Source organism: Pinus tabuliformis, chromosome Q (assembly GCF_031772625.1).
Source record: "Pinus tabuliformis cultivar Carrire ecotype Pingquan chromosome Q, CPIR1, whole genome shotgun sequence".
In the NCBI taxonomy this organism is placed as follows: domain Eukaryota; kingdom Viridiplantae; phylum Streptophyta; class Pinopsida; order Pinales; family Pinaceae; genus Pinus; species Pinus tabuliformis.
In genome coordinates, this window is record NC_142296.1 from 87,873,050 (window position 1) to 87,898,339 (window position 25,290).

The 25,290-nt window shown below is 39.2% G+C and overlaps 1 protein-coding gene across 1 annotated transcript in view; it reads right to left on the reverse strand.

Moving 5' to 3' along the window:
* LOC149218380 (AP-2 complex subunit alpha-1-like) overlaps positions 1-21,156 on the reverse strand; it is a 185,884-nt gene extending 164,728 nt beyond the window's left edge. Inside the window, exon 1 of the mRNA XM_089383930.1 lies at positions 20,651-21,156. Within this exon, the coding sequence (XP_089240056.1) occupies positions 20,651-20,782 (132 nt within the window). The 5' untranslated portion in view covers positions 20,783-21,156. The remainder of the gene's footprint in view (positions 1-20,650) is intronic.
* Positions 21,157-25,290: the final 4,134 nt, after the last annotated feature.

The following is a 25,290-nucleotide window of genomic DNA, read 5'->3' on the forward strand; positions in this document are numbered from 1 at the left end:
ACTAGAACCCTAAGGGAAAAATACCCCTAGGATATTACAGTGGTATAAAAGTTGTGCATCCTGCCAGCTTGTGAGAGTATGAACCTTGTATGCTTCCAAAAGATACAAACAACATTATAGTAAGAAGGAGGATCACCCACAATTCAGCTATGGGGGATAACAAAGGTCAAGAAGAACAAGATCCTAGAGATTTTTTGCATGTGATGATTCAAGAACAACAGCAAATAGCCTACAGTGATTAATGCAAGGGCAGCAACAAATAGCCCAACAACAACAGCAAATAAGGCAACTCATTATAGCTTTGGGAAATCTGAACAACATTGGCAACAACGCTGCTAATTTGGTAACAAGATTGGTGTTGAAAGGAGCAGTAGCCATAATCCTGGCTCTTTTGCACAATACAACACAAGGGCAACCAATGGAAGTAACCATAGGCCCTACTGCCTCAGTTCTTGGATAATCAAGTGACAGCAAACCAAGGCGCATCAGAACAAAATGACTTTATAGAATATTTTCGACAATATGGAGCATTGGGAGAAGATGTTCAAGCACACATGACGTTCAACGAATACAGCAATATTAAGAACAGGAATAAGCCCAAAGCATAACAAAATTAGGATCTAACGAACAAAATGGAGAAGTTAGCTATTCCCTGTTAGTTTTTGTAGCATCGGATGATGTTCTAGTCTCGAGACTTTACGGAGAGGCTAAAACACGAGAGTTCTCCAAAACCCAGAAATCATTTTTGGAAATTCCATCTAGAAACAACTCAATTAAATTAATTGATTGATAATTAAAAATTCCTATGTCTAATTTAGGGAAATCGATTAATTAATAGCAATTAATTGAGAAATGTGAGAATTCTCTAGAAACTCACACAAATCGACTTGAAGATGATCTCAACCATAAATTAAGATTTAATCGTGGTCATTGGAGTCCGAACTAGAGATTATAAGAAGAGGTCGATGGGTAGATGGAGAATACACCAGTTGCAGATACTCAGTGATCTAAACAGTTCGATTTTCCAGTGCAAGTGATTTAGGAGGGGAGATCAAGTAGTAGGTATCAAAGGGGCAGAGACAGTGAGTCCGAAGGAAGTTTTCCAATTCCGGAGAGTCAGCTACAGAAAGGCTGAGTTTCTTCAGTGGGGTTACGTAGGGGCTGCATAGAAGCTTAAGAGGTAGAGCTCGATTTGGCCAGTCAGAGGGTTGATTTAGTTATTGGAGGTAGCGAGAATTTCTAGAAGGAGCCAACGAATCATTCTCAAAAGTTGAGTTGAGTAGACGGCTAGATCAGTTGCAGTTTCCAGGCAGAGCGTTCTAATGCCTGAGTAGGGGTGACGCAGAGGTTTCGTGAAGCCCAATTAGTGCCAATTTTGGAGCTGGATCAGTGTCAGGTGAGACAAACTTTGTGTCACTAATTTTTATAGTCAGTTTATCTTGTAGAGGATTGCCAATTTGGGCATCCAGTTATGCTCAGAATTTTTCGTTGTTGCATAATAATAAAAACCCTCACTATTGCACCAGTTCTCCCAAATTGGGTTTCTCCAGGGACTTTTGTCCAAAAATAATGGTATCACAATTTTTGTGTGTGTGCTAGCATTTCTCAGTTTCTCGTTGTTACCACTAGGCTGGAAAGGACAATGTTCCATCAAGGTTCCGGGACGAGGGGGCGAGGTAGTGAGGATATGCGGGAGCGACCGATGCAAAAGCTCCCCACCAATTTTTAGGAAACATGTGGGGATGTCAGGGTCTTAAAAACTTATAAATATAAAATATAATTTCTAAATTGAGTCCACTATGACAATTGGGTTTGAATTGAAAAGTTGCAAAGCATAATCATTGATATGAATATCATTATTCTTCTATCATGAAGAATGATGTTTGGGAGGTGGTGCCGAGGCCTGAGGGCAAATCCGTGGTTACTTCCAGATGGCTTTACAAGGTAAAGCATGCTGCAGATGGCAGCATTGAGAAATTCAAAGCGAGGTTTGTGGCTACAGGGTTCTCCCAGGTAGAGGGAGTTGATTATGAGGAGACCTTCGCTCCCGTGGCTCGATATACTTCGATCCGCTCCATTATATCGATAGCAGCAGAGATGGGTTGGAAGATCCACCAGATGGATGTGAAGACCGCATTTCTCAATGGCTTTATACAGGAGGAGGTGTACATTGAGCAGCCACAGGGCTTTGAGGTGCATGGGAAGGAGTCCCATGTGTGCAGATTGAAGAAGGCCCTTTATGGCCTGAAGCAAGCTCCCAGAGCTTGGTACTCCAGGATAGATGCATACTTGCAGGGGATGGGTTTCACAAAGAGTGAGGCAGATCCGAACCTTTACTTTATTGTGATTGGTGAGGAGCCTCTCATTCTGATGCTGTATGTGGATGACTTGATCATTACAGGTGCAGAGAGACTCATAGAGCACTGTAAGAGAGATCTTGCGGCGGAGTTTGAGATGAAGGACATCGGCTTGATGCATTACTTTTTGGGTTTGGAGGTGTGGCAGGAGGAGGGGCATTTCTTCCTGGGGCAAGGGAAGTATATTGTGGACATCCTTAGCAGATTCCACATGGAGGATTGTAGACCCATGTCGACACCGATGATCACCAACTGGAAGAAGCTTCATGCTTCAGATTCCGAGTTGGTGGATCCCACATTGTACAGGCAGCGGATTGGTTCCTTGATGTATTTGGTCAACACTAGACCAGATATCTGTTTTGCAGTCAACACGATGAGTCAGTTTATGTGTGAGCCTAGGAAGGTTCACTGGGTGGCTGCAAAACACATTTTGCGGTACTTGCAGGGGACAGTGGATTATGGTCTGGACTACAGGCAGGGAGATGGAGTGAGATTGGCAGCGTACACTGATTCTGATTGGGCAGGTTGTGCTTCTGATAGGAAGAGCACTTCAGGGTGTTGTTTTGGGTTGGGTTCAGCAGTAGTGTCATGGTTCAGCCGGAAGCAGCAGTCAGTAGCACTGAGTTCAGCGGAAGTAGAGTATATGGCAGCCAGTCTAGCTAGTTGTGAGGCTATCTAGCTTCGCAAGATGTTGTTTGGCTTATTTGGTCAGCCGTTGAGACCTTCAGTGATTTACTGTGATAATCAGAGTTGCATTAAACTCACGGAGAATCCAGTATTTCATGACAGGTCAAAGCATATCGGGATCAGATATCGTTTCATCAGAGACTATGTTCAGAAGGGAGCTGTGAAGCTTGAGTATATTTCCACTGATGAGCAGGTTGCAGATATCCTTACCAAAGCCTTACCACGGGGCAAGCATGTCTACTTCAGAGACAAGATGGGTGTGGTGAGGAACACCTTCCTCGGTAAGAGGGAGTGTTGAAATTTGGTACCGGAGAACAGGTGGTTCCCTTAGGCTTTGATCTTTGGCCTAGGGAAAAGTGTCCAAAAGAATTTAATTTTTCTCCTAAAGTGACTTTATAATTTTATAAAGTTAAATCTAATTTAAAAGTGACTTTAAGTGATAAAGTTACTAAGTCTAATTTTAAAGTAAATGAAAAATTAGAAAGGAAAAGTGACTTTGGAAATAAATGACTAAGTGGGTCTTTATTAAAGTGGGGTGAATTAAAAAATAGAAAGTGAGATTTAAATGAGCATTTAATCTCAACCATTGATCTAAATCTATTTCAGCCATTGGATTTAGAGATCACCCAAAAGTCACTTGGATCACCCAAAAGTCACTTGGAGTTATATTAAAGGAGGAAAAGGTCATTCATTCTTTCATGAGCAGATTGGGAGAAGGAGAGCAAGAGAGCAAGAGAGATTTCTGAGCAGGGAGGAGAAGGAGACAGCAGCTTGGCACACATTCCAAGGCAGCAGTTGAGCAGATTTGTACAGCTGATTCAGCACATAGTGAAAGGCAAATTTTTGCACAAAAATCGAGGAGCAGTTTGCTGATTTTTCTGCACACAAAACGGAGGCCGTACAGCATTTATTGCTGTCATGTTTGCTGTAATTTCCAGATTGCTGTGAGGCATGGGAAAGGAGATAAGTTGTAAATTTGCTTGCTGATTTTTTGCTGAATAATTCTCACTGTAAAAAGGCAATTTTCAGAAATAAAGAAGAGCTCTCAAACTGGTTTTCCCCAAGAGTTGTAGGGGGTTTTTCCAGGGTCAAGTTGACCAAAAATATCAGTGTTTTAATGTGTTTTAATGGCTGTTTTTGATTGCTGATTTTTAATTCTGCAATTTCCAGCATTCTGAAAAATTTCCAGAATTTGTGTTTTCAGCAATATTTATTTTTTTCAGTCTGTTAAATGTATGGTTATGGGAATGGGCATTTAACTACATGGGAGAAATAAGGAGAAACTGAAAACCGGGGTGGGAAAACAGAGATTTTTACATAAGAAGGCTCTCTCAAAATATTTATAAATGATTGTGATAAACTCAAAATTCAGATGACTAACTCTGATCTCTTTTTATGATTTTGTAGGTGAAGAAAAATGTGATGACTGCCACCATTGGGCATGGAGTCAAATTAAAACAAATTATGATCAACAACAGTGTTTAATGGAAGTTGAGGCATCTATGGCTTTGAAAATGATACAAATAAACACCCACAGTCATACACAGTAAATGAAGGAAATTGGAGCAGTTTGACAGATTTCCAAGTAATCAAAATACTATGTAAAACTTCAAACAATATGATAAAAACCCATAAAAGCCATGACATGAATCTCAGGTACAAAAACAGAGTTGCTACAAATTTTCTATTAAAAGATCAAAATATTATAGAAGGTCAATTCCTCACATTCTCCATCCCCTCTCAGAGTCGAAAATCTACTTATTTATAGAGAAAAGATCTCTTTACATATCTTGTCACTTGGGCCAAATTCAACTCATTGTTCTAGAGACTTGTTCCTGCTTTTTTTAACTAACAAAGTTTTCATAGAGATTTTCTGTTTTAACAAAGTTTGAATACAAATAGGAGTCGCATCTAAACAAAATTTATCTAACTGTTACAATAATTTAGGAAAAAAATTGCAACTGTTTGTAATGTTGGCACTGTATTTGTGGAAATTCAGAACATTCGGCATTTCAAATCCTGCAGTGTTGCTTTTGGGCCTTTAAATGAGTAATATTGTTTGTCCTGTTGGTAGGCGTGTTGTTTGTTGATTAAAACGTGTTTGAAAGTTCCTTCACTCTCCTCTGTGTCTCACTGTCCTCTTTTCTCTGCATTCTGTTTGATGACCATGTTACTGGATATATGCCGAAAAACACCCTCGCTATCCCACTGAGTGGAAGCGAAATGGATATTTTAATTTTCATTGATCTGGGTCATTGTTCCGAGCTGATTCAATCTAGGTCGTTGATCCGAGCCTGTTGTTATCACAATCGCAATACAGGAGGGGGGCCTTTTACCATATTCCATAGTGTTCACCGATTGTCCGGACACGAAACTCTAATAAAGCTCAACACATATCATATCGCATCCAGAACCAGGACTTCACATATCTCCATTGGGAAGGAAGAAGCGGTGTTAACATTGATTTATGGTGATTTCCCAATATGTCGGAACTGAAATTTCACACAACCATAATGCATAACTTTTCGAGTCCATCACATTCGCAAGTCGGAAGGGAGTTCGGCAAAGGAGGACCTTGTGACTTACGATATCGCAATCAACAGGATGAACTTGCGATATCAGAGGAGGAGTAGTGACGAGACTTATGCGATATCGCAATCGGAGAGGGGAGATAGAACTTTGCGATATCGGCGGAGGAGGGACTTATGATTTGTGCGATATGCTGACACCTGGCCTGCGAGTCCAGTTTATTTGCAGCGGAAGTGGTGCAGGGTTTATATTATATATAATGCAATATATATAATAAAAAGAATGGGGCATGATTTATGAAAAACAAATAAAAGTGAATGGGGAACAGGGCTAGAGTTGAAATATTAAATGGATTTCGGCTAGAGTTGAAATATTAAATGGATTTGCAACTAGAAGGATATACAAACAAAAAAATGGGGTTTGTGAAAGAAATGGGTTTTTTAGAGAATATGGGAATTTCTCCAAAACAAATTAGACTGGATCTGTCCTTCCTTCTTTAATCTCCAATTTGCAAAACACAGCAACCTCTTTCGGAAAAGCAGTGGAAAGATACAAATAATTAATCAAACTAACAAATTATTTATAGGGGTTATCATGGATAACACCAGCATTTTTATTTCTGTGATGTTTATTTATTTTGTGAAGAAATCGCAGTGTGATTAATTCGATATTAATCACTAAATTAATAAACTGAATAATCAGTTAGCAGAATTAATTCCAGTGGTTGCATTTCAAGGAATTTTCACATTCCCTACTTCGATGGATCAACCAAATGTTCAACAACGACTTGGGTGCAAAAATTGGACACATATTTCGAACTAAATCCCATGCAAGAAGCAGACGCTATCCAATTTGCCACATTACACTTGGAAGGGGAGGCACGTGAATGGTGGTATCATGGACTGGTCACCTTGGGGCACTCTGAGATAACCTCTTATGTGGAATTTACCCAAATTTTGATAGAACGATTTGATCGGAAGGATCTTGATATACATTTTAGAGAGTTAGCACAACTCAAACAAATCAGAACACCAAAGACTTACATCGCAAAATTCGTATGAATAGCAGTCATGGTGACAAACATATCCGAACAATGATTAATTATGCTTTTCTCGGAAGGGTTAGCCAAACACCTACATGGTTGGGTCAAGGCCTTCAAGCCACTACCCTGTCGGAGGCCATCACCAAGACTCAAGATATGGGAGGTGTTGCACCAAAAGCGAAGACTCCATCCATACCTCAAATCCCTCCAATGGCCAAGGACAAAAAGACATATCAGAAAGACGAAACCAAGAAGTTTCGGTTGGAGGAAGAAACTTGAAACAAGATTAGAAGGAAGAAGCTTTGTTTCACTTGCAAGGAGCCTGTTAGGATATTCCGACACATAGGAAATAGTTAACTACAATTTGGTCTAGTGTGGAGTTAGGTAAAGTGTGTTTCTTTACTATGTACTTTTATAACTTACAATCCGACAGTCACGATATGTAGTGATCTGACGGTTCATTCTCTCCTCGGTATTACCGACACTTGATCTGTGGCTAAACACCCGATTGGTCCATGATCTCTATTTAAAGAGCATGGAGGGTCATTTGTAGGGTAACTGTTCATGAGAGAAGCTTATGTAAATTTTCATTCTTTTATTAATAAATTGCCTGAAGTGGCCGCGTTGGCTCAGGTCGTGGACTGTTTCCCTATTTGAGGGTTTTAACCACGTCAAGAATATTGGTGTATTGATCTGTGATCTGTTTGTGAGCGGTGTCCTTTGGTGTTCTGTCTGAGGAACTTACTTTGTAAATCCCTACAGAGCCATGGGAGCCTGGTCATCGATGTCTGGGAAAGGGAAAGATTCACTACATTGAAGTAGTGTCTGATATCAACAATGAAAATGACACGACACTGGCACAAAGTAAGGAGCCTAGCATTTTTTAAGAACAACTGCCCCTGCAAGAGGCTAAGGGAAAGCCGCATCCAAAAATTGAAGGAGGTAATATCATCACTCTCTCAAGAGTCGCTAAATATCACACCTTCAAAATCAAGGTTGTCATATGAGGACAACGAATCATAGCATTGATTGATGGTGGAGCAACGTACAACTTCATTGATGCAGCCATGGTGGTAAGGAGAGGCATCCCTACCCAAGAATTTGAAGGTTTCGAAGAGAGGGCAGTTGATGGGAGGTACAATATGACATGCACACAGGCAGTTCCACGTTTGGGCGTCACATTAGGTAAGTATACACTTACTGATGATTTTTATGTGATAGAATTAGTAGATAATGTGGTGTTGGGAGGACAATGGTTGTACACTCTAGGAAGATTCGTAAAGAATTATCAAGCAATGGAAATGGAATTCCAAGAGCCAAATGGCAGCAAGGTAGTACTAAGAGGCATGACCAATGATGGCTCCCGAGTTGTGACAACCAAGCAAATGGAGGTCATATGTAAGCAGGACAAAGTAATTTGCATGGCAGCTTGTAGTAGTACAAGCCCCAGATTGTCAAGTAGCAGCTTTCAAGCTTATGAGCCGGAATGCAAAGAAGATGTTGAACATGACATATGCACATTCTTGAGAGATTGGAGAGCCCACCTCTTAGTAGAGTGCCCCAAAAATAAGTTTGCCTGCGAATTGTTGGACGGATTCATCCATGATGATAGGTACATGGTAGAAGATGAGATCATCTTCTGTGAAGATCAGATATATTTTGTCCCGAATCTGCACTCAGGGAAAAGCTCATTGGAACTACACAGGACAGATCAGGGATTGCACAAATATGGAAAAGACAGTTGGCAAAAACAGGTCAGTGACTAATGACAAAGAACCCAAACAAAATCTGATCACAGCAGCAGATTCTCTATAAGTTGATGGCATTCTTATAAAAGGGGGGAACACAAGACATACTGACTGTAAGAAGCACCGTAAAAAGCAAGGGAAAAGTTATGTGGCAACATAAATAAATAGGGAAAATGCTAAGTTCTATCAGCACAAATTTTCTGTTTTGTGTAAAAGCCATTGTTTACAGAACCTGGTGGCAAAAGCTGTTGATTTTCTAAAAGGGCATCATACCCTTGAACTACGTACCAAATTATGTTATGGAACTGTTATTGCACTCAATGTTTACAATATTGATGCAGTTCATTGTGCTGGCAATTATCTTATGATAGCAGAATCTATGAAAACGGGAAATCTGGTCCGTAAAAGTGAAGTGAATTCTCAGTTTATCTCGAAGAAGAAGGGAGCTATGATTGTACTACAGGCTGCCAAATCATTCTTAACATGGTCAGACAACAGCACTTTAAAAATGGAAGTGGGTCACTTTCAAGTGATGTGGGGGCAACAGAAAAGCATAGACAACTGATGGAAACTAATGTGAACTTATTACCACCAGAAAGAGGATCGACTTCCTGCAATTTATTTCTAAAACCATTAAAGATTGCTACTATGCCAGGGGTAGGAACTTAGTATGAAATCAAAATCACTTCAGTAGTAGCACACAGCTGCACACTTTTCACCTGTGATTTGGCAAGTGAAATCAGTGGCTATGCCCTGATAACATCCCCCACCAGCATGTTAATTATTGGGCTGCAAAAACTAAGGAAGGATGCTGTAAAAATTGAAGAGGAATTCCCATTCCTAGAGATAGAAGGGCAAATTTTGCAGCACCCAGGTTTGCCATTGCTTGGGGACAAGAAATCTCAGGAAGGGGAGACTGTAATGTCCCCTATGGATTAATTGTCTGCGGGAGGATGGAATAGCCTATCCAACCCTGTAGGCTATAGTCTTTGATAAAGGGGAAAACCCAATTATCCAATGTTTTGGGGCAACAATGGGTAAATTTTTGGATAGCTGGGGCAAAAAGCCCATATTGGAGGTTGCACATGAACCACTCACAATTGATTAAGGAGGAGAAAACCCTATGAGGAAATCTATAAATAAAGGGGAGTTGGAATCACTTTTCAACATTGAATTGGATTGAATTGTCTTTGTATTTCTCGAGCCTGAGGCTCTGAGTAAGATCCCTTCTTCTTGATTAGTTTCAGTGCATGTGATCCCACCCTAGCAAATCCCGTTTAGTTTCAGAGGAGTTGATCCCACCCTACCTAGACACCTCTTTTCTTTGTTCTGGCATGGCATCTCTTCTTGGAAAACACTTGGATCTGTCTGGCTAACAATGTCAAGTTTTCTGTGGGTAATTTCTAGATCAACTAGCACTACTTCAAGACCAACGAAGGTTCATCCCTGAGGAAACCCTTCCAAATTAACCCTTCAAGTTGACAACAAAGGTATTAAGTGATAACAGTGGCAGTAAAGAGCCCAATTTGAATGTGAGTCAGGGTTGTTTGTGCAACAAGTAAGTTCCTCTATGGCAGCATTAGGGCACCCAGACATCCTATCAAACTCCCTGTAGCGGCCTGCTAGGGCACCCATAGACCAAAGAAGGTTCTTTCCCTGCGACAGTGAGGTTTCCCATGACACTCTGAGGTTCTTGGAGCAGCGAAGTATAGAAACTTCAACCAAGGGTCAAAGCAAGAATTCACTCTCCATCTGAGGTCAACATGGTATCTAGGATGAATCTGAAGCCAGCTTCCAGGGTTGTCATTTTCTATGATTGCGGTCATCTACAACAGAGCAAGCCAGACCCTCGTGAGGATGATTTAGGGCATAGACTGCCCGCGGCCAGTCCCATTTCAAGCTTGGCGGACAGTAAAGTTCCTCTGGTGTATTTCTAAGGACAACACATCAAACCAATCATTAATTGACTGATCTTCGGCAAGTTTGGGCACTACCAGGCTTAAATCAAGTAGTAATTTCATATGCAAGTTGATTGAAGTGGTGTAGGATTGTTTCTTTTTTCCAAAAGGAAAAAACCAGTGTTGCACTAATCGCGATTTTATTGCGATAAAATCGTAAAATCGCAATTTTTTAAATTTCGCGATATTATCGGCCAATTAAATAAAATAATAATAAAAAAATTTGCCCGATTTTTATGAAAAATCGCGATATTTTGGGAAAACAAACAAACAAACCAAAAAAAAAAAATATTATGAGGAGGAGGAGGTGACCCAAGCTACCCCTGTCACTAGTAGAGGACGTGGTCTACCTCCTATAGCTCCTAGTTTTTCAGCTTCTAGAGCACAGCAGAGTCTACTGCCAACTCCACCAACATCCACATCTAGAGGGGCAAAGGAAATCAGTAGTATTAGACTTTAATTATTTGGTTCATTTCATTGTATATGACATTATGACTCATGATATGAGATACACTATTATATTTTTTGTTGATATTTTGAGGCTGAGTTGGGAGTCATGAGTCGGGACTTACTATTCAGGACATGATTCACTGTTATGTGTGATGTGGCACTAGAATGATATTAAACATCTTATATATTAGTTCTTTTATCATATTTATGTGTCAATGTATTTATTTTATGTTCTAGATGTTTTAGATATTAAAAAAATTGAAAAAAAAAATGAATATTTTTGCATGTTACGATTTTTTCCCGATTTTTACCGATTTTTTCCCGATTTTTACAAATTTTTCCGATTTTTCCCCACGACGATTTAATCCCGATAACGATTAGTGCAACATTGGAAAAAACGCATAATTTCGTTTCAACTTTTGATGAGAAGGAACAAAATTACATTTTGCAGATGCTAAAAGCATTCAATATGACCATCCTTACGGCTCAGAAACAAAGAGAAAAGCTGAAGATAGAAAATATAAAGGAGAAGATTAGGTGATATAAAAATCACTTATCTTCCCTTTCTTTCCTTTCTTTTTCTGGACCTTCTGCCATCCTCCTGCAAAATGGTCCACATGAATGATTGCCAAATCATTCACAATTGTCTTTAGTGGGTGTTCATTGTCTAAGTCGAAACTTTCCGAAGCATGGGCTCTCTTTGTGCCCACCATTCCATCCTCTTCGTGTGCCTCATTTTTCTGTTGTTCTGATTCTTTGATCACTTATGATTCTGTAACATTCTGCGTGTGGGTTGTGTTGCCATTCTGGACCTACGAACCCCCATTTTCTTGGTTTGGATGGTTCTCTATAATTTCCCCTTCTTATTCCTCCGTGAGGTAGGAATCGGAAGGTTGCCAACCTCTTGTTTTACGAGCCTACCCCTTTTTCTTTTTTGGGAGCTTTTTTGCCTGAGGGCATGTGTCCTGCAAGTGTCCTATTTGGTAACATGATTGGCATCTGAATGTCGTATTTTCATAATCCAAAAGTTGTGTCCCCTAGAAGTTTTTATGTTTCCGCTGAATGCGATCACATGGACATTGACGTAGGTCTATTTCTACACAAATTCTAACAAATTTAAATAACCCTTTCTCTGTTCTCTTGTTGTCCATCTTTTTGAATGACCCCAGAGTGTTTCCAATTTCCTGGTGGACCTTATGATGCCAGAATGGAAGGGGAAGATTTGGTAGCCTCACCCATACTGGCATTGTTGAGACCACCATTGTTGTGGCATCAAAATCTTGGAACCAAGGGGTAATGAAGAGCCCTGCATTTCCCCAAAACTAGGGCCCTTCTTTCAATATTCTCTCAAAATCTTCTTGGGTATCAAACTAAACAATGTGTTAATTTTCCACGAAATTTTGCAATTGCTTAGATGAATATTTTGAAACTACTTTCTTTCACCAAGACATAATTTCTTAATACTTATAAGCAACGAAATTAAACATAAAGATAAAAATGCAGTCACACAATTATTTGTCTTGGGAAAACCCTCTTCTTTGTTGTAGTATTTTATTGATAGAGTTTGAGCAATCTAATCTCTTACAAGGAAAACTGTCACCCTGAGAACACATTTGTCCTCTGTTGTACTAACTGGACACACCCTGCAAACACTCGACCCTTGCTCCTACTTCCTTGCACTGAGACAACACTATTTCCTTGCGCACAAGTCTCCCTATTTCCTAGCGCAGAGGTTCCTATTATTTATTTAGGGTTCGCTCCTATTTCCTAGCCCATAAATTGCCTTATTTCCTAGTGCAATTCTACCACAAGAAAGGCTCTCTTCAATCTTGTGTATTGGCTCCTCCGAGATACGCTACCACAACAAATATCTCTCACACACAAATTCGCAGATACAATAATGAATACAATTTGTGCCTTTGTCCTCCTTCTATCAATTCGATCCACGCTAAAATTGGACAAGTTACAAATTTAGAAGTTGAGTTGTGATTAACTAGTTAACTGAGTCTAATTGGTTCTCTAACTTGTCCTTGCTTCAATCAAGACTGAACCTCCCAACTCGTCCTCTTCCAAACTCGAACCTGTAGTCAAACTGAAGAAGGTCCACATAATTGTTCCTCCAACGCTATGAATGAATTCACAATCTCCAAGAACTCATCCATGATCAAGGGAAGGCAGATCGGGGTCTTTCTGGTTAAGGCACAAACCAGAGAAGATGTTCACTCGCTACTATTTTCAACAAAATGAAGAAGCCTTTTGAGCATAGGTATATGTCACAGTTGCTTGTCTAGGTTGTAAAACCTCGTTGATGCAAAGCATCAGACCTGGACCAAAAACCATTCAATCTGCAAATCACTGCCCTGGATTGAAGAACAAAAAAAAGTTGATTTACCTCTATTAGGTTTACCTCCATGGCAAACACTTGTTGTTGTTGTTCAACAATGTAAGGTCCAGGATTGTATTGTGACAGATCTGATGGAATAGATCCCTTGCCCCGCATCACATCTTTATAGGAGACCGAAACTCCTCGGTTCCTAGATCCTGAAGCACCCCCACGCAACCTTAAGTCAAGGCAATCGTAGAATTTCTTGAGATGTTGTAATCCTACAGCTAGGATAGATCCTGAAGTTGCTTCCCTTTGTGAAGAAGATGTTGTATATCTGCCGGCTAGCCCAACCAATTCTCTATACTTTGCTTGAGATTCACCACATAGTCCAAGCTAGAGATCTGAAAAAGGAGGGACTTCCTGTTGAGGGTCTTAATAAAATATGAAAGCCTTCCCCCTGTTCCAACTCTTCTAACCCTCCACTCAAACCAAACCGATAAGAAGAGGTTTTTTCGGATAGATTTGCGGCATCCAAAGAGTAGTCGAGGCTATGTGCGCATTGATCTAAACTCACAGCCCTAAGGGCTTTCGAAAGGGGGCTTGTTGTGTCGATCATCGCCAAACAATTCCTCTTCTTGATCGGTAGAAGAACAACTAAGAGGCAGTCCCAAGTAGCTGGTGGCATGCGAAACCACTTGGTTTTGGGCATCATTTTCCTCATCAACAACACCATCACTCTTTGTGCGACTACCGTCAATGCATCTCTCGCAACCGGAGACAGTCAAATCTAGCTTCGCACAAGAGGCCTCCATGCGATCACAAAATGGCAAATCTGGCACAACAATCTTCGACAATGCTACACCACAAAAAAAATTGCACTCTGAACTTTGGCATCGTTGTCCCAACAAAGACTCGCTTCATTTGCCTCGCAATACAATCTCACAGACAATTCATTGATATCGTGTTCCTTCATTGGTTTAGCCATTTTTAGAACTCCCGCAAACCCTAGCTTCATTTCCCTATCAAGTGGTGTAGGATTGTTATTGTTGTTGTTTACTAAATTTATTGATATTGCAGATTGCGACTATATTGGTGGACTATTCATTGGAAGATCAACCCTAATTTATTGTGGTTTATGAGAACCATATTGTTGTTGAGTCTTTATATCATTCATGCATACCTATTGTTAAAAGAATATATGGATGTCCATTGTTGTTGCATAATTTAATTTGTGGAAAAACCCTAGTCACATTAGAACCCAAAGGGAAAAAATACCCTTGGGATATTACAATCTAATAGTAAATGGGCGCAAATGTGTTTATTGGAAAGAGTACTAGGGGTTTCTTTAAAGAGAAAAATTGTAGCTAATGTCAACTAGTTTCATCATAAGTGCATGAAGCCATGAACTTTGCCAAAGTGGAAAGAAGGCCAGCGCTTTTCATGTAATCAGATATCCACAAAGCCTTCGATAAGTTAATTTAGGACTTCATTGCAACAACCTCAAGGAGATTTAGTTTTTGTATCAAATAACTGGAATGGTAAGGGTTGTATGCATTCCCCCTTCGAGTTCGTAGTCTTAGTCAATGGATTGTGTCGAAATTCTCCAAGCCATTAAATAAACTTAGATCAAGAGTGGAGGTCAAGAGAAATTCATGAGTTCATACACTCCCATGGTTGTGAGCCTATGTCATCTAGTTCGTTAACAAGTAGTCCATATTTTGTTTCCTTTATTAATGATTCCTCTCATAAATATGGTTGGCTACAATACATTGTCAAAGTCCAAAGCATCCCCAAGGCATCTTCAATACTCCAAACAAGAATCAAAGCTAGCACATGCCAACTAGGTGCTAATTCCCTCCTCAACATTACACAATGCTCCTCATCCCATGTAGGGCATTCTCCAAGGGGATCCTTCATGGCGCCCCAATAAAGGGTGTCCACCAAATTGTCAAGAGAACTCCAACGCCTAAGGAAAGAATACTAAGCTAACAACCATTATCGAAGTCCTAAGCATCTCTGGGACATTTCCAATACTCCAAACAAGAATCAAAGTTGCCAAATGCCAACTAGGCACTAATGCCCTCCTCCACACTACATAATGCTCCTCATCCTATGTACGGTGTTCTCCAAGCAAGTGGATCCTTCATGGGGCCCCAATAAGGGGCATCCACCAAACTATCAAGAGAACTCCAATTCCTAAGGGAAGAATACTAAGCAACCAACCATTTGAAGTCAAGAATCCACTCAGCAAGCTATCTCAACCATGAAAATTCATCTAGGACTATCTCTCATGTGCTACTCCATCTCGAAGCATGTAGGGGCTGAACATACACCATGTACCACAAATCTCATGAAGTACTCCAAGCACAGTGCAAACAGTTTCAAAACATCCTTGAAAATTAACAATCTCTTGGAGTTTGCATAAGAAAGAAGCATTTTAACCAATTATCGCAAAAAGATTTTTATTTTACATAGATTGAATTTCGTGTTTGACTTTAATCAATGGCAATTGAAAACCCCTTAGAGACATTTCTCAAGAGTATAGTAGAAGTTTTGGTTTTATTTTTCACTACTTCGATATACTAGGGCTAAGGAATATCTACTTTCTAAATGGAAAACTTAATAGCGTTGGAAAAGTCTTGCTACCTCTAAAAAGGGGCAAAATTATGCTATACAAACTATTAGTTAGAGGTCTTTAATGATGTCCCCCGTAAAATGATTGTCACCTATTTCAACCCCAGAGAAATGTAAAGTTATTAGTTTTATGGCGTGTCCACTACTCTCCCAAAACAATTTGCATAAGAAAAAGAAGGAAAAAACTATGCCCTACACGTCATACCCTTGAGAATCTTTCTTCGAATGAATTAAAATTAGTAGGAGATGGAAAAGAAGGTAATATCAAAAATCAAGGGCAAGGCCTTGTTGATGATAAACATGATCTCTCTAGTAGACTTAATAATTGTGTATCTTTTCTTTGAGCCTATGGAGTAATTATGTCGTAATAAATCTAATAGCATGTCATAACCATTCCCCCCCCCACCAGTTGCATCACTACCCACTTGGACCATGTTTCCTTGCTACCATTTTGGACCATTTAGGGTCATGCCTTCAATCTATTTGAAAATTTCTAAATTCTCAAGATAATCTTATACATAGTAATAAAAACATGACGCTTGAGTTCTTTTTATAAAGTGAATCGTTAAGTGGGTGTGCATTAACAATGCTACCAACAATGATGGCCCATAAATTAAAAAAATCCAATGTCCCAACAAGTTTTCAAGACATGGGAACATGAGAACGACGAAATATATTGGGCATGTGGAGACACTTGTTGATTTTTCATAGGATCTTCTAAACTGATAATTACTTCTTCTGATTTCTTTAGTTACTCTTATCTTGCATTCATATTCATCATAGAGCAATTACACAAAAGATCTCAAGTAGATGCTTGAAACCGAATGCCAATAGGATCATAAAAAGACAGCCATACAAGAACACAAACATTTTACCCTGGGAAAATCCACATGGGGGAAAAACCCAACAACCTTTTCCTTAAAGAAATTGTTCAGTTCAACAAGAGACACACCTAGATCTCCTAGTCATACACAAGATCAAACTAACCGACAAAGTAGACTTGGTCAAACCTGGTCCAACTCCCTCCTAGTCAAGTCAAACAACTGCCCAAGAACCTCAGCCTAATCTAATTTGTTAGGGAAGAAATTTGGCTTTCTTCTACACCCAAGATTTGCAGTCTTGTTGCTCTGACATACTTCAAAAATTCAATCCTTTTATTCCACATGTGCGAGGACAACAGCAGAGAGAATACCACACGTGCGAGGACAACAGCAGAGAGAATACCACACATGCGAGGATAACAGCAGAGAGAATACCACACGTGTGAAGTCAAATGAGAGAGAGATCTTCATACTTCTTTGTCCTCCTAGCCTCCTCCTTCGCTTGAATGAACAAAGATATCTTCTTGTGTGTGATCTGAATCGTGCCATGGAGAGGAGGTTGAGTGCCTTTCTAGCTAGCCAAATGGGTGTCTCTTTGACTATGTCGACTTGACTAGGAGGAGGGTAGACTTGGCCTCTTTGGAGCAAAAAATTCGATTTTCAAAATTCAAATTCTCTTTTGAAAAGGATATGAAGAACATGCCTTAAAATTTCTCTTTTGACAATGCCATGAAGAACATGTTTTATATTTATCATTACAAATACATCAAGGGCTAAGAATATTATGAAGACCAACCATGGCTACAAAATTCAACAACACCCCACAATTTTAGTGTGCACCATGTGGGGCATAAGGCGGGCAATCAAGGTCCCTAACACGAGGAACCCATTTGTAAAATTTATTAAAAAATGGACTAATTCTCTAGTAATCAACGTTGTGAACATCGGCATCAGGATAAATCGACAAGGGTCCGGAAAACCAAAAACTCAGGAAAATATCAGCAAAAATTGGAACACATCTGCAAAATCAAGATACCATCAAAATATCAGTAAAAATCGACAAACGTCAGCTAGGCCAAAAAATCGCGAGCCAGTTGCATCACTACCAACTTAAGTGGACCATGTTGCTTTGCTACCAATTTGGACCATTTAGGGTCATGCTTTCATTCTATTTGGGAAATTATGAATTCTCAAGATAATTTTATACATAGTAGTAAAGACATGTTGCTTGAGTTCTTCTTATAAAGTGAAACATTAAGGGGATGTGCATCAACAATGCTACCAACAATGTTGGCCCATAAATTAAAAAATTCCAATGTCCCAAGAAGTTCTCAAGACATGGGGACACGAGAACGGGGGAATACACTGGACATGTGGAGACACCCTTGAGTTATAGGGTGCAACATGTGGGGCACATGGGGGGCATTAAGGTCCCTAACACAGGTGACCCATTTGTAAAATTTATTAAGAAAATCAAAATATATGAAAACATAAAATGATTAATGATACATCTAAAGCTTAATTGTGATTGAAGTTCACCAATACTGATTCACCATTGTAAATTCAAATGAAAAATAGACATGGGGAAATTGGTCATAGGTTATTATAGGATTAGGTTTAGGTTTCTCTTTTTTTCCAATTTTTATCTTTTTTTCAAAAAAATTGAAGGAGTAAATTGTGGGGGTGCCCACATGTCCTGCTTTTCATTGGGGAGAACTTAGGTGACCCCACTCCCATGTGAAACATCCCTCATTCTTGGAAAAACATTTCACTTAATGTTTCACAACTTGGAGGACAATAGGAAATGTTTCAAAAGGTGTCCCAGCATCTCATAGGCACAGGGAATGTGTCCTCAACTTTGGGGGAGTGTCCCCATGTAACACAAAAAAATCAAAGCAAATAAAATTCAACCGAAACTCGACCACAAAATGGAGCTTATCAAAAGAAGAGCCCTTGAAAGTTGAAAGTGATAAGATAACAAATTGCATCCAACGTCACAAGTTCTGAAGTAACAAAACAATTCCCGTGGTCAATATAGGGAAGTCTTCCCTTAAAAGCTTGGCCAATAATTCCATTAATAAGAAGCATGTAACCAAGGCTAGATTGATTATCCATGGAAAAAATACGCTTACAAAGATGGGAAGGCAGCTTTATTGAGCCCTTCCAATTTTGAAAAACATAGTTTTATGTCATTCATGCTGGACCTATAAAGTCGGTTTGCTTTGCAATGTGGATTATATGTTGTTGAAATTTTGACCAACCATTACAAGAACTGGTTTTTAGCATTACTTGCTCTTTCTGTCTACATAGTGGCAATGAGCATAGATGTTGACACACCAAAACACAAAGGGAAGCCTTTAAACAACCCAACCAGATCTCTTAGTCCACATGCTTTATAGTGAAATCAAAGTGAAAACAATGAACCACACTGTAAAATATTGTAATAAATCACCTTTGAAGAACCAGCTCTGGACAATGTATGTGTTTGAACATGTCACCTAGTATTGCACCAAAACAACTGGCATGGTTACCATCCATATAATTACTATATATTTTGAAATTAAGTGCTTAAGCCTGGAAGGTGTCTAAGGAATTAACCGTGAAGGAAGCAGCAACATAATGACTAAATCAGTGCACAATTGCAACTGCAGTACAAGGGATCCTCAATTGTCAAACACAACAAGAATCCATGCATTTATAGAGAAAATGGTTGTGGTTCCATTCAACCCAACATATGCACTAACCAATTTCAGACGTCCCTATGCTATAAATGATTCATTAATGTTCAGAATAACTAACTTCGATCCATGTTTCACTCAACTTCTACAGCACCTAACGGAGCTCTGTCCCAACATATACCCAGATCAAGTTCAAAAACTTTGCACCAAATTTCAACTAGCATAGACCCATCTAAACTTGAATCCGATATGCACATTAAGGTTGAATTCCAATATTTGATAATTGTGTGAACTTGAGATATGCATCATCATAGCTTTGCAACCTCAAGCTGCATATCAAAACTTGGGTTCGGGTTTAGATAAGTTTGTGCTGGTGTCCCATTCAACGCACCCAACGTACCATTTGAATCCAAAGTAGCCAAATATTGAGGTTAAGTTCCATTATTTGATTCTTAGGAATTTGTGTGAACTTAAGATATGAATCTCCGTGACTTTACAACCTCAATCTGCATACCAAACCTGGGTATGGGTTTAGAATCTAGATGGGTCTGTACTAGTGTCCATACTCAACGCATCCTACATACTACGTGAATCCAAAGCACCCAACTACAGAGGTTGAATTCTAATATTTGCTACAAAAATTTGTTTGGACTTGATATATTCATCTCCATAGCTTCACAAGCTCAAGCTGCATATCAAGTCTGGGTTCAGGTCTAGATAGTTTTGTGCTGGTGTCCAGACTCCATCTTCAAGGCACGCATGTGTTGAGGTTGAATTCCAATATTTGATACATATGAATTTGTGTGAACTTGAGATATGCATCTCATGGCTTCACAACCTCAAGCAGCATATCAAACCTATGTTCGGGTTTAGATGGGTTTGTGCTAGTGTCCGTATTCAATGCACCCAGCGTAAAGTTTAAATCCAACGCACAATTACTCAAAGCATTGACGGATTCGGCCACGCAGAGCTGGTATGTAGATCACCCTGATTCTCTTGACGCAACAAGATTTCTTCAAACTGCCATCCTAAGCTACATTTCGGTCAGTTTCTATGGGTTCAGACAGTTTGTCACTTAATGTACTTGCACACCGATACCCTGATTTAAATTGATGAAGCATTAAAACTACTTTTAAGATATAAATCTGTTGAAAGTCGCCCTAGCCTTTTGTCCTTTGCATCGCTTTCTTTTTACATAATGAACATGATAATGGCCCTAGCTCAGAAATCACACTGCTTAAAATAAATAAAATAAACAAATTAAACCCCATCCGATGGCTTTGAACGCAATTTCCCCTGTGCTTTGAGTGTGGATTTCCCCTAGATCGGCGGAGATTTTGGCATTTCGCAGGAAACGAAAACCTAACAATATTTCAATTGAAATAGAAAATGAGAGGAATCGAGAAACACAAAGACTTACCCGTTCATTTTTGAACCGAGTCCTGATGTTGCCCAGCTCTTTGTCAACTCTCTGGCGCTCCTGCTCCTTGTTCTGACAGTTCCTTACATCGCTTATAAAGACCGACAGCCCTCTCATCCCGGACAGAGCCATCTTCACCCGGCCGATCCAATCCACAGATCAATCAAGCAATTCTCTATAGTAGGGATTAATGAACACCCGACAGCTGCTCCTCAGATCCGAAGGTAAAACCGCATAATACCATGGATTTTCCTACCAGAACATCATTGTCATCATCATCCAATGCCCTAACCGATTGCATTCGTCTCCACTCCGCCCTCCCTCCTATGAAGAAGAAGAGTCTGCAACCATGGGAAAGAAGACTTTTTGCCAATTGGGTGTTTTCAATTTTTTTCGCCCTTAGCCCTTTTTGTGTATTTCGTCATGACCCGGTTATTGTTATTATTATTCATGTATTAACTCTCGAGTTAGGTGAGCTCGCAGGAGGAAGACGGTAATTACCATAGCTATAAGGACGGCCCTGTAGCTATATATTAGCGGAATAGGGGAGATGTTTTTGACTGTATCAAGGTTGTCAAAGGCCCCGCAGCCGCCGTGGCTTTAAAGGGATTCTTTTGTTCATGTGACCTTAGTCTTTGGGGCGGGCCGCGGTGTTGAACCCGGGACCGCCACGAATTAAATTAAAGGCCGTTGCGAATGATCGGGCCAATACCTTTTTAATTTTCGCTGTTCTAATCATTCTTTTTTTGACGCCAGAGAAAACATTAAACGATATCCTTTAGCGAAATATTGTATTTTTCCATTATCGAAGGTATCAACTCCTTAATTCATCTTTCCTTTTCGAGTGATCTCTTTTTTTTTTTTTTAACCTATATGAAGTGGTAATTCACTATAGTAATTTAGGCCAGGTTTTTGTGATTTAGCTAGGGCTAAGGCATTATGAGGCACACCATAGTGGATCTTTATCCATTGAAAAACTCATCACTTTTCACCATTGAATTCAAAGCCTTTTGGACATCTAAGTATTTCACACAAATGTCAATGTATGCCAAAAATGTTCACCCACCCCCTTGGTCTTCTTTGATCAAGCCAATACATGTGCTCCCAACATCACAATGCCTTAGTGGCCTTAATTGGTTCCAAAGGCAACCTCAATGCCCATGAAACCTCCAAAGTGTTTGGCACATCAAGTTTTAATTGTGTGTACAATGTTCAATAGTGTCTACATGCACATTTCAACAATGGCACATGTACACTTTGGCACATTGTGTACGCCCACCTCTACATTATATGCAACCACCGATTATATCAATCATTAACATGATGATAGTTATGCTTGCATATTGACAACAATGCATGTGCACCAAGAAGGTGAACAATTATTTACACTCAAGACATTATATTGTATTAAATAATTGCACATGATCATTTACGATGCACATAATATGAGTGTGAACCATCTAATGCTTTGAGTGAGCCCTTTCCTTTCTGAAATATTGAATAAATCAACACATAATTTGTACCTACTAAGCGAGAACTTTTGTCTTGAATGTAGAGCCAACACATATTTATCCTCAATTTTACTTATATTTTACTTGTGACAGTGAATGTGTTTCACCAAGAGGGGTAAGGGAGACTAGTGGGGAGGAATTAGGAGTTTTCCACCAATGAAAAAGGTCCAATTCTTATGAGGGTTTATGACCCCCAAGGTTGCCATGGAACACCTAAAGGCAGTAGTTGAATATGTGAGGCTTGTATTGCATTATTTGTGTATGAGTATTTAATTCAAAACATCATATGTCCCAAAAAGTGGTTATTTGCCATGTTGGCCTTCTTTAACAAATACTACCTTTACTCTAGCAAAATCATAGTGCCCTTGGTGGCTCCAACGAGATTGAGAGGCAACCACCATGCACATCAAGCCTTGACATTGGTACATCAAATTTTAACATTATGTGCCATGTTTGACAACTTTGTACACACGCTACAATAACATGCACATGCACACTTCAATAGTGAACACATTTCACTTCAATAGGCTATATATGTTCACCTTTGTGCCTTGTACACACACCACTGATGTCAACCATTACCATGAGCATTATTTCCCATGCATTCTTGCAACACATGGCATAACAAGAACGCAGACATTAATTGGCACTTACAATGTTAAATTATCTTCAACAATTGAACATGATAATATTTCATATACATAATATGAATGGGAAACTATCCAGTGCTTTGGGTTGTTGAATTTTGTAGCTACAGCTGGTTTTCATATTAATATTCTAGCCCTTAAAATATATGAAAATAAGTAAAAGACATGTTCTTCATGTCGGTTTCAAAAGAAATGATTTTTGAAATTTGGATTTTGGCTCCAAACAGATCAAGTCAGCCCTCCCATAGTCAAATCAAGCCCAAGCTAAAGAGACACCCATTTAGTCATCAAGATCACTATATGTGTGTGTGTGTGTGTGTGTCATTCATCTCTCCTCTTGGCAACAAAATTCGGATCCTTTGTACATTAGTGAAGGAGCAGGAGGGAACCCAAGTTCCTGTAATAGAAGAAGTTTTATGAGGCAGATTAAAGTATCTCTCAAGTAGATGATTTATTTGATGCGGATCTATGTTAGACAAAAGGTCGAATTCTGGGTAGGAGGTTGAATTATGGAGGAGAGACCAGGGTTGTTTGACTAGGTGTGACCAGGGTTATGTTACTAATCAATTTGACTTGAAGGTTTAGATGTATCTCTTGTTGATATGAACAGTTTCTCTAAAAAAACGTTACTGGGTTTTTCCCCCATGTGGGTTTTCCTAGGGTAAAATATCTTGTGTTTTCTGTTTTGTTGTCTCTTTATGATCCTATTGTTTATTATCAAAGATCTTCTATGTAATTACTTAATGATTAATGTGAATATGAAAGGTTTTTAACGTGAGTATCATTGGAAGTAATTATCAGCTAGAAGACCTTTGAAAAATCAACATGAGTGAGACCTTTCTTCTTTGAAATCTTGAATATGATAGCATCAAAATTGCACCTATGGGTTAGATTTTTTGTCCTAAATTTAAAGCCGAGACACATTCTCCTTTAAGTATGCTTCTTTTGTGTACGCTATTGAACTCATTTCAACAAGACGGGTTGGATCCACTAGTTTTGAGGAATTAGAGGTTTTCACCAATGGCCAAGGTTCAATTATCATGAGTTCCTCTAGCTCCTAAGGTTGTCAATAGGGCACTCAAATGTGGTTGTCGATTGTTGAAGTTTGCATCGCACTACTTGTATACACATAAGCAAATCAAAAACCACTTTTTTGTCATCCTCAAGATTGAACACTAATTGTTGTTGGAAATACTTATGGGGGGGTGAATAAATATTTCATTATTTTTAGCTATTTTTATCTTTTAAAACATTTGATGCACACAAGTCATGAAACACGGATATTTACATAAGAAACACACATACAATTTTTCTTTGTAAATATTGTGTAAACTTCCTTGTACAAAGCAAGCACCAACTTACAACTTTAGTAAGCACCAACCTACAATGGATTTCATTTCCCTAGCTAAGCACCAACTCAACAAATGTAGGCACCAACCCATAGGATACACCAATCCCCCCAACTAAGCACAAACACAACAAATTGTAGGCATCAAACTACGTCTTCAAGTTGTTCCTTAGATCTACCATTAATAACTTATGGTCCTCAACAAATTCTTTAGTGAGATGCCATCTAACCATGCAACTCTCAGGTTTGTGCCTTCAAGCTTGATCATAACCACTTGACCCATACACCTTAACTTTATGCTCTTTAACTAGGCTTCTTATACTTGATTTCCTACATGTCATTTATTTGCATTTGATAAAAAATATGTCTTCCTATCTGACACTTCAATGTCCTCAACCATTGTTGTTCATTGTTCAACTGTCACTACTTAGGCTTATTATATGCTCAATGAGAAAGTCTAGCCACCTCACAGCTTATACTAAACACTATAGATTTATTTCTGATACACAAGGCTTTCCGACACACTTGGAACCAAAATATGCCATTTCAACCTTGAAGGTATGTTTCCTATGGCCTATAAATGTTTGCACTAAAGACTCACCTTATGCATCTCATAGGCCTATCACAAAAATTGTCCATGATAGCCCTATTCTTACTGCACCTCTGCCCACAATAGGTTCGGTCTTATCATCATCTCAACTACTTTAGCTAATAACTCCCTTGACACTGCCTTAGCCAACCAAACTTAACATCCAAAGATCCTTGTAATAGTTCTCCAACATAGTTGCCCACCTCAAAGACCAGACTAGGAATTGGTCTATAACAAGACTGCAACTTCAATCTTCAATAGGGCTAAAACTCAACCTATAGATCATACCAAAATTCGACCTCCTCCACTGAAAAATTTGGCCTCATTCAAACCATAACCAAAAACCTTCTCAAAAAGTGTGCCAAAAACCATTTTATAGACCAAGTAGGGCCATAAATATATCCCACAAAAATTCCTCCAACTCAACTAAAACTCGGCTTCACTTATTTTCCCTTTGGTTCATCAGACATGAATGTCATACCTGCTCCTTCACTACCTTAAAACAAAACTGATTTTCTCGAGTGAGTGGCTAGAAATGCTCCTTC